The 10,798-nt window shown below is 40.9% G+C and overlaps 1 protein-coding gene across 1 annotated transcript; it reads left to right on the top strand.

Annotated features, from left to right (window-relative positions):
• On the top strand, positions 1 to 4,993 carry CRYGS (crystallin gamma S; the record flags this gene model as incomplete). Its single annotated transcript, XM_081087653.1, is given in 4 exon segments — positions 1 to 73; positions 76 to 125; positions 4,031 to 4,273; positions 4,636 to 4,993. Coding segments are annotated over 4 exon segments (639 nt in total). The 3' UTR covers positions 4,909 to 4,993.
• Positions 4,994 to 10,798: the final 5,805 nt, after the last annotated feature.

The following is a 10,798-nucleotide window of genomic DNA, read 5'->3' as shown; positions in this document are numbered from 1 at the left end:
ATGACCAAGCAAATGTTTGACTTGAAACCATCCCAGTATAAATGTCTCTGTGCCTCTCACTCTGAATCTATTCCTGATTTCAGCACTGGAGAAACCCATCAAAAATGTCTAAAACTGGAACAAAGGTAAATAAATGATCATGCTGATTTTTAGCCTAACTACATTTTTTTTTACCTAATGATACATTGAAAAAAACATGTAGAAAAGCTTTAGCTACTTTCCCTGCTGGTAAGTATGATAGTGTTTAGAAGGTTAGGATAGGGAGAGAAGATTACGAAATGCTTATTATATTCTCTAACAGAATTATCAGTTTGTTAAGGGGTTATCAGTATGTGTGGTGCTATGTTGAATACTGTACAAGTATATAACATGTAAATACCATGATTTCTGTCTTCCAGAAACTAATATTCCATGCACTTCCACAGGAATAGGAATGCTGATCAGAGGATTATGTGAAGTAGAAAGCTTTTGGTATTTAATGAAAATTTTGTTTTATGAAATTTAGCCTCAACCATTAATATTTTAAAAGGCCAAGGTGGATGGAACAATCAAGAGAATTAAATCCTACATATCCTCTTCATTCAAGCAGTTACTCTAACCCTTTGCCCCAAATAAAGTGCTTATTAAGTTAAGAAAATTACCTATAAATATTTGATTTACAGTTGTTGAACTGGCTATTTGATCCCGAGGCAGGGCTTTGGGAATGAGGGAATGTACTTTCATTCTTTTTACTTTGAAAACTCTCAAACCCATTGCATCATTTTAGAGAACACCTATTAATATGTTCTAGAACTGGTTAGTGCCTGATTATTTTCCTTTTAGAAAATAGAACTAATAATCATACTTGTTATTCAGAAGGAGAAAAATGAGACAGTGTCTTTAGTGCTCCGAATTTCTTGATAATATGCCAAGCACATCCCACTGAGAATGTGCAGTCCTAGAGAGATATCCATGTACCTCAAGGGAAAGCTGTTACAAAATCACCTTAGATAAAAACATCCCTGCTTTCAGAGATTTCCGAAGTAGTAATGGTGTGCTCTCTCATTTCTTGTGGCCTGACTTTTGCTTAAGTTAAATAACCTTTGTTTGCTAGACCAAAGAAGACTGCATCTCTTTCTCTTACTCTCCCTTTCCCACTGTCTTGCTAGCAGTTTAATCGGAGGAGCTAAGGGCTTGGCAGAAAGAACATGTTGTGTTTGTTTTTGTTGCCTCTGGAATACTTGAGACACTTTTCTTTCTGCCACATTGGATTAGTAGGCTATTTTTCAAAAAGTCAACTTGAAAACGAGGAATTTTGAAATTTTAGGCAAATCTGCACATTTCTTAGCCTTTTCTGCAGATTCCCCTCCCACCCTCAAGAGTTAAAACCTTCTCTTAGCTGAGCATAGAGTAGACTTCATAGACCTACAAATGGAAAGTGAGTAGATTTGCAACATTCTCTGGGCCCTGAGAGTTTAGAAGGTCTCCCTGAAAGGTGAGCTTGGTCCTGGAGCTCAGTAATAGTTCCATGGCAACATTAGTGCTTTGTTTCAATCTTGGGATGGTTAGCTGCTCTGCTGGGAGGTTGGACAGCAAGGTGACCTTGTAGAATATCGTGTATATTTCACTTCTCAGCTATTGATGTCAGTCAGGCACATGTGCAGAGGGCAGTAAATGTGAGAAACAATGAAGGAAAAAGATGATACTAACTTAATTTCCCATAACATATCCCTTGCAAAGGCTCTTTTATGATTAGTTGGCTGAAAACCAAATGTAAGTTGAATTAAGGACTTTGGGTCTATCAATTCATAGAAATGTTGCCTTGATTTTCCTAAAGGTCTTTTCACAGGTTTTGGGGAAAACCCCTCAGACTCAGCATCAGTCTTGTTCTAAGAGAGTAAATTCTATTTGTCAAAAAGGGATAGCTGTGTAGGTAGGAAGACAGCAAAAGGGAAAATAAAGTAAAATAAAATGAACTACAGATTACTAACCAGGAATTTGCACTGCAGTCCACTCACTTGCCTGCAACTAACTGGTCACTAGATAATGACCATAAGAAAGTTAATTAACTTTTCTGTAACAGCTATAAGAAAAGCTTATTGGCAATTTTGAACTAGGTATTAAACTAATTGCTTTATCTACATTATCGCATTGGACCCTCAGAGCAATCCTGTTCAGTAGATACGATGATCCAGTTTTACAGATGAAGAGACTGAGCCTCAGAGAAATTCAATGGCTTGTTCAAGTCACAGAGCCAGCGGCTAGTGGTGCTGCTATTTTATTTTGTTTGATTTTTATCTGTAAACAGAGGCACCATATATCTTTAAATACTAGTATATGCTGTGCTGAAATGGGAAAAGGAGCTGGAAGAGATGAATTTGGGAAGGGGCAAAAGGAGACAAAGTAGATGATTAGGGGTGGGAAGGAAGCTTTTAGGGAACAGGAAATAAAAGAGATGAAATGGGAAAGGTAAAGAGGGAAGATTAAGATAGAAGGAAATAATTATTAGTAGGGAACCATCTAGAAAAAACTACATGGGGTGGAAGAGAATGAAGTTTTATGTCCATTTGTGAGTAATTCTTGGTTTCTTCTCACCTTTATTCTCTGCATCTAATTAGTCACCAAACCCTAAATTTCTGTTGCACGTTTTCTCATCATCATTCACATTGCCATTGCCTTTCCATTGGCCCTCATCACTTACCTTGCCCATAACAACCATCTATTTCCAGGTACATCTCCCGCATTATCACCAAAGGGATTCTAGCATGGCTCCTGTGTCTCTTTTCTGCCTTAATTTCCTAATACTTCACAAATACTCAATGTAATGGCCCCTGCAATGGCTCATAATGTCTCACTCCTTTATTCCTTTGAACAGGCTGTCCTTTTTCCTTTGCCTGTGGAGAAAACCCCTACTTAGCCTTCAAGCCTCACCTAGAAGATCCTCTCCAGACTAGTTTGCTCTGCTCCTCCTGATTTTCTCCTTTTAAACCGATAGAGCAAAGAGTCACAAGGTGGCGGCATAACGCCAGGGAATTAACTTCTTAGGATGCCTGTGACTTCAGTTTTAAATGATAACCTAGCACTGATTTTGGATTGAGGAATTATAGCCCATTTGGTCTAGTGGTTGTCAGACACTGTTTCATTGAGCCCTGGGTTATTTCTTGTAATTCCCCTATTTCAACCAGAAAAGCTCTGAGTTTTATTTCACAGCCAGGGCGACCAGTGTAGTCTTTTCCTTTCATTTGACAAATAGGACTTGGAACCAAGAGATGGCTTGATTAAGGTAGTGGGGCTGATTATGGAGATGCAGCTCTAGAGCCCAGGTTTATTATTTCCAGTTTTGCAGGGCTGCATGTTTTCCAAGGCCATCACAGATCCAAGGGGGTACCCCAAGCATTCTGTTAGAAACTGGGGAAGAGTTTGAAACAGAGAACATTTCGTTACTTTGCAACAATTTTCTTGGCCATAAAATAATACAGAACATAATATGGTATATTTTCATGCTCTGTATCCATCTAAAATAAGTTCTCTAAAGTTAAGGTCTGTTTATTTTGCCTATGTATCTTCTATTTCACCTAGAATGAATGCCTGCATTTACACTTACTTGCCCTCACCAAACATTTATTGAGGGTCTGACAAGTGCTGGGCACAGCGGTTTTTAGCACAAATGAGGTTTGGTCTTCACCCTTGAAAGAAGTCCACTAGGAGGTCTGGTGGGAGAGATAGACATATTAGTAGATAATTTATTATGTAATGTGGTAAGTACAGTTAGGCGTGGGAATGAAAAGCAGGAAGCAGTGAGCTTGCGTCTGAAATTGCCGGCTTATATTAGAGCACTTTTTGTTTTTTTTATGTTAAGCCCTCAGAACGTACTCATTCCTATCGTTGACAACCAAAGTTGTCTGTCAGAAGGTAAATGTTATAAGGTGAAGTAGCGCAAAAATGGAGAAGGAAGGAAATTATGAAGTGGGGAGTATGCTCTTAATTTCTATCTTATGTATGAATGATGCCACCAAACTACTCAGTTCTCTTTGTTTGCCCTGCACTTCAGATTACTTTCTATGAAGACAAAAAATTTCAAGGCCGCCACTATGACTGTGATTGCGACTGTGCAGATTTCCACATGTACCTGAATCGCTGCAACTCCATTAGAGTGGAAGGAGGCACCTGGGCTGTGTATGAAAGGCCCAACTTTGCTGGGTACATGTACATCTTACCTCGGGGCGAGTACCCGGAATACCAGCATTGGATGGGCCTCAACGATCGCCTGGGCTCCTGCAGGGCTGTTCATCTGGTGAGCCTGGTGGCACTCTCCCTGTCTCCATGCTTTTTTGTTTTATGTGAAAGTTTTTTTGAGGTTTTTCTACTTCTTAATGGGAAGCTGTCTTTTTTGGCTGTGGAGGCTTAAATAAAATCTTAGCTCAGTTCATCATAAGACTGAACACACTAATTATTTCTATAGCACTTTTGCTACCTCTTGAGGATTTTAAGGAATTAAGATTTTAAGTCAGCTGTTTCAGTCAGTGCACAGTGGGGATGGGAGTTTGGATCATCTAGATTTCAAGATGGTGGGTTCTGAACCATCCTGTTCTCTGAGTCTGTGACCTGCTGGTGATTTCCATGATGGTTACTGTTCGTTTCCTTCTGTTTTTTTAGTCTAGTGGAGGCCAGTATAAGATTCAGATCTTTGAGAAGGGGGCTTTTAGTGGTCAGATGTATGAAACCACTGAAGACTGTCCTTCCATCATGGAGCAGTTTCACATGCGAGAGGTCCACTCCTGTAAGGTGCTGGAGGGTGCCTGGATTTTCTACGAGCTACCCAACTATCGCGGCAGGCAGTACCTTCTGGACAAGAAGGAGTACCGGAAGCCCATCGAATGGGGTGCAGCTTCCCCAGCTGTCCAGTCTTTTCGCCGCGTTGTAGAGTAATGACATGGATGGGCCATAAGCTTCTTCCTAGGGGCCAAACACTGCTGGCCTTGTCATCAAATAGGCGTCATAAATAAAACAATTGGCATGCACTCCACTGTTGACTGTTGCCTCTCCTTAAAACTCTTAGGGATCAAATAGTATCCACCAGAGTGGGCAGTTACACAAAGCAACTAACTCAAAATGGGCCTGCATGAAAAAGACTAGAAAATCATAGTGCCACATATTGCTAATTTTGTGTTAATTCACAGGTACAATAATAATAGCTGCCATTCATTGAGTGCTTTTATTATGCCATTTTCTCTTCACAACAATCCTGAAAAAGAGGTGATTCATCTGCATCTTATGAATAAGGAACTGGAAGTTTAGAGAAATTAAAAACTTGCCCAAGTTCACCAGCTTGTGAATGACGGGACCAGGATACTTAGGTTTCTAAAGCCCTGTTCTTTTCTCTTTATTTTTAATTCATTCAACACATATTGGCTGGGGATCTGTGTACATCATGTAAGTACACAACCCTGGGATAGTGTACCTATCAAACGGGGCTATTGAAAATAGTAGTGCCATAAGTCTCTTGAAGTCCTTTACAATCCAGAGATTCCTGTGCCAGTTACCTCTCAACCCTCAGTTCAGTTTATCTGTAAAAAGAAAGGACATGTGAAACAATTTATGCCTGCTTTAAAATAGTTGGGATGGAGTTTTATTGAATTATTCTTACTTTTGAGATTTTACTAGTATTTATTTAGTCTTAAAGGGACTGGGACATTACTAGTAATGTTTAGTGAATATCCCACTGAACTGGGATACTCTGGATGTACCTGTCTTTAGAGAGATGGCAAAGCTCGTGTCTCCTAGGAGTGTTTCCTGCAAAGGACGAGTAGAACAGCCTAGGAACCTCCCTTTGTATTCATTGCGGCCTGTACTCTAGTGTGCAGTGCATGCTCTCCCCTGAATGCTTTTATTCATTCTGTTAACTTCAGCCCTGCCTCCTGTCATTTTTTTTCATTTTGAGTGAAGGACTTTGAGAAATTTAAGTGAAACTGAGCGAGAAAGACATGGTACACTGCGGAGGAATGGGAGGCCACTTGCTGAGCTGCAGAGCTCTGGACCTTGTCACCCTTCCATGAAGTTAACTTTCCTTATCTCCACAATGAGGGAGGTGAGCCAAATGCTCACTCAAGTCCCATCGAACATAAACATTCTAATTCTCTGAAGGCCAGGACAATGCTGAAAGACTAGCTGATGTCTAAAGACCACTAACATTTATTTTTAGAGGCACAATTTCTGGGAATGACCTTGGAGATCCTGCCTCTCCTTTTCTGCAGAGGATGCTGAGGGGGTAACAGTGACTGCCAGTCTTTCCTCTCAGACCAACTGCTGCCGTGTTCCAGTCCTTGGTGAGCTGGTCACAGTCTGTTCAAAACAAGCAGAAAAGCAGTCTTGGCAGCAGGATAGGAAAACAGGCATCAGGATGACTAACCACGGTCTCAGAGAAGTAGAAGATGGCTTTTGACAGATAAAACAATTATTTGGGGATGTTTTATGCCTCTTGGTTCATACCCTGGTCCAGAAAGAGATTGCCACCATTCTCTCCAGCCATGGACACATTAATCAACTTGCATGTAAAAGGAATTTTACTAGCATTCAACATTACAGTAAAAAACACTATATGTCCTTATCTATCAATCAGCCCCAGTTCTGATAGAACATTCTGCCATTAGAGCCAAAAGCACCTGTCATGGACACCATGGGTTGTTATTTATAAGTATTACCTCTCTCTGCTTTTTATTGTTTTGCTGCTCTAAAATGGGAGAGGAGGTGTCTCAAGAAAATAGGGGCAATGGCTTACTTAGACCATTGTAGTCCTGTTTCCATTCTACTTATTCCTCAGACACAAGCCATTGAATATTTCCCAAACATAGAGCCCACTTCCTCAAAATGTAACATCAGGGGCTCTTCTTTAAAGCCTTTATAGTAGTGGAATCTAAAAACAAAACAAATAAAACAAACCCATAGATACAGAGAACAGCTGATGGTTGCCAAAGGGGAGGAGGTGGGAGGTTTGGGAGGGAGTATAGGGGAGTTAAATGTGACCAGTTATTTATTCCTTTATTCAAGGAAAATAAAATTTAAAAATAAAAATAAAATTTAAAAATAAAAATAATGTGTCCATGGCTGGAGAGAATGGTGGCAATCTCTTTCTGGACCAGGGTATGAACTAAGAGGCATAAAACATCCCCAAATAATTGTTTTATCTGTCAAAAGCCATCTTCTACTTCTCTGCCAGATTAAGTAGTGGACAGAATTAGTAAATCCCAAGTCAGATAAGTCAGATATAAACATAGTATAAGTATATCCCAAGTTTTGGATGGAATATACTTACACTAAAACATTATTTGTCATTTGTCTGAAATACAAATTTAACTGCATTCTGTATTTTTATTTGCTAAATATGGCAATCCTGTGCTTAAAGGGCAAAGCAAAGGGGTGACATGGCACTGAAAGGGAGTCAAAGTCTTTCACTGAGTCAGAATCTCCCTGTACGTTTCAACCTCTATTCTAGTTCTGCTTTTCATTTAATTCTCCATTTTCTTTAGGCAAGCATGTCAAACTCAAAGGCTAACATGGCCAAATAAGGTTTAAGTTGATTTGGGCTGCAGAAAAAACAAAAGCTTCAATTTTTATAGAAACGTAGGTTTGTTTCAATAGGGACATGCTGAATACAAAGGGCTGAAATAAATGAGTAATTGTTAAAATAATAGAACATCTTAATAAAAATTAACATTCTGTATTAAATATTAACTTACCAGACACTGAATAACTGCACAAATTAATAAGCGTAACGCAAATAAACCTACTTTTCTAGTTCTCCAAAAGTGGAGTATTTCCTATTGTGCACACCAAACAAGTCAGTACAAGACTAATGGCATGGCAATCAGCTGCTAAAATATTCGCTGCTAGTATCATGGAGAGAAATGGTGCATCTGTAAGTAAGGTGCATAAGGGAAATGAATGCAACATGATTATAGTAATAAGTCATTAGCAAATGTTGTAGTTCATTATTAATAGTTATGTATGACAGGATATTATAAAAATTTAAGTTACAAAATTTTTATTAAATTGTTTCTTACATACCATTATATTGGCTGGGCCACAGAAATATTTGTTATGGGCCGCATGCAGGCCAGGAGTTTGACATTCTTGCCTTTAGGTATTTAAAGATGCCTCCTGTTTGCCTCCACACTCCCATTTCCAAGTGGATCAACTCCTGTTCCTTCCACTGTTTCTTGATGTGTTGGCTCCCAGATTCCTCTCCATCCTGTGCTGACTGCAGATGATCTTTCCCACTGTTTCAGCTAAAGTCTGACCAGAGCAGAGGATCTGGGGGATTGTGTTTAGTTCTTCCACCTTTGTTTCTTAGATATATACTGCTTTTTCCTTTTTTAGAAAATTAAATTTATTGGGGTGACATTGGTTAATAAAATTACATAGGTTTCAGAGGTATAATTCTATAGTATATACTGTTCTAGACTAAGCTCAGTTCTCCTTGAACCTTCTCACGAGCCCTGATAATGGGCCTGGTCACCCCTTCCCAGGAACTGGCATTCCAGTTCAAGGAAAAAGTTCCTGTCCCCTCTAGAAAGTTGGAGAGAAATGGATTCAAATCCTGCCACTTCCACATGTTAGCTCTAAGTCACACAATCTAATATGTATAACATTGATTTCCTTATCTGTAAAACAAAGACAACACTTGCTCTGTAGGCATTAAAGTAATGTATGACAAACACATAAATATATGGTCAGTTCTTATTATTTGCAGTAGTTATATTCTTTTTTTAAAATATATTCTTATTGAGAACCAAAATGGTGGGATAAGGTATACACCTATATGTGCTCCCTCTCACAACCACACCAAAACTACAACTAAAAGACAAAATGGCTATCATCCAGAACCATGGGAAAGCTGGCTGAGTGGAAGTTCTACAACTAGAAGGCAAGAAAAAAGTGCATTGAGACTGGGAAGGAGGTGCAGAGGTGCGGAAGAGCAGAGGTATGGAGGTGCGTAAAACAGGCTGGCAACTGGGTGCGCTGTTTTTTTTCAATTAGAAGGGAGATACAACCTCCCAACTGCTCTGAACTCTAGTTTCTAGTGAGACTGTGGACCCAGATTCCTACCGGGAGAAACTGGACTCTCTGACATCGGTTCTGAAAGCGAGGGTGGCTTTCTCACAGAGGTGCTCGCAGGGACCATTGTTACTGCGTGGGGGCGTGGGACGTGGAGACTCGTAGACGCGGAGAAAGCTGACTGGCAGCCATCACTGTTTGTTCTGCCCTGGTGATTCCCTGAGACCCCGCCCCACCCAATTTACAACCCCACCCAAGCTGTGGTCAGCAACTTTTGCATATGAATGGCCTATCCTTTTGCAGCCTAACCTAAAACACTGCATCTGGGTCAGAGAGCTCCAAAACTTCCAAACCCTAAATGAAGAGGAGAAATCTGCAGATCTCACTGTAGCTCCTGCTGGGTGGCCTTTGCACCTCCTTGGAGATCCAGGAGCCAATGTACCCAGTGGTCAGATACCAGATTTCAACTCCTCACATCCATAAGTGACACACTCAAGAGGCAGACTCAGTGAGCACCAAAGCCCTGAAGCAAGTCCTGCCCCATAAGGGTGCCTCCAGCACAGCAGTTCTTCCACTATAGACACAGCTGGTCCTCACAGACAATTGGCCTGGAGGTCAATTCCTCCCAGTGATACCAACAGCAATTAAGACTTAACTACAACAAGACTGTGCACCCAGCCCACAAAGGGGTGAGACACTGGGCCCTATAGGACACCTACCACACAAAGCCACTCTATCAACACAGGGAAGCAGCCAAAATGCAGAGACAAACATGTCACAAATGAAAGAAATGGAGGAAAGCAAACTACTGGATATAGAGCTCAAAACCACAGTTATAAGGTTACTCAAGAATCTTCTAGAAACCTCTGAGGAACTTAGTGAGACCTTCAAGGATCTTAATGAGAATGCCAAAAAAATGGAAAAGGATCAGTCAGAAATTAAGCATACACTGTCTGAAATAAAGAATAATATACAGAAATTCAACAGCAGCAGTGGGGTGATGGGGGTGGTGCCTTCCCAATCAGCCAAGTCACCTCTGGCAGAGGGAGGCCAGACTGCGGCTTAGGCTGGGGCTGAGGCAGAGGCAGTTAGGGGTGATCAGGCCATCAGGGTGCAAAGTAGGGGCAATCAGGCCGGCAGGGGGCCAAGGTAGGGGTGATCAGGCTGGCAGGGGTCAAGGTAGGAGCGACCAGGCCGGCAGGGGGGCAAGGGAGGGGCGATCAGGCAGGCAGGAAGGTAGAGTGGTTAGGGGTGATAAGGTAGGCAGGCAGAGGGGTTGGGGCAATCAGGTAGGCAGGCAGGCGAGAAGTAAGGAGCCAGCAGTCCCAGATTATAATAGGGATGTATGTCTGCTAGACATCCAGCAGATGGACATCCCCCAAGGGGTCCCAGATTGGAGAGGGTGCAGGCTGGGCTGAGGGACCCCCCCTGGCTACCATGCATGAATTTCATGCACTGAGCCTCTAGTATTCTATAAAGATGGTGAACATGAATAGTGCATACTAAACTATCATTCCTAGAGGAAATATAGGGTTAGGTGCCTATGAGCCCCTGGTCACAACATTTTTTACAACCAATCAATACATAACCTTTTAAAATTTTTTAAATTTCCAAAATATTGTTTATGGAAGCCTAGCTATTAGTCAAATTTTTACCTAGGTGCTAGGAATAAAAGGATGAATAATATATTGTTTCTACCATGTTATATGTCCCTTTAACAATGAATTCCAACTCTATCTAAAAATAGATCCCACACAGGTTACAT

This window comes from Myotis nattereri (assembly GCF_964212035.1).
Source record: "Myotis nattereri genome assembly, chromosome: 3".
NCBI lineage: Eukaryota > Metazoa > Chordata > Mammalia > Chiroptera > Vespertilionidae > Myotis > Myotis nattereri.
This window is presented reverse-complemented; position numbering and strand designations above follow the sequence as displayed.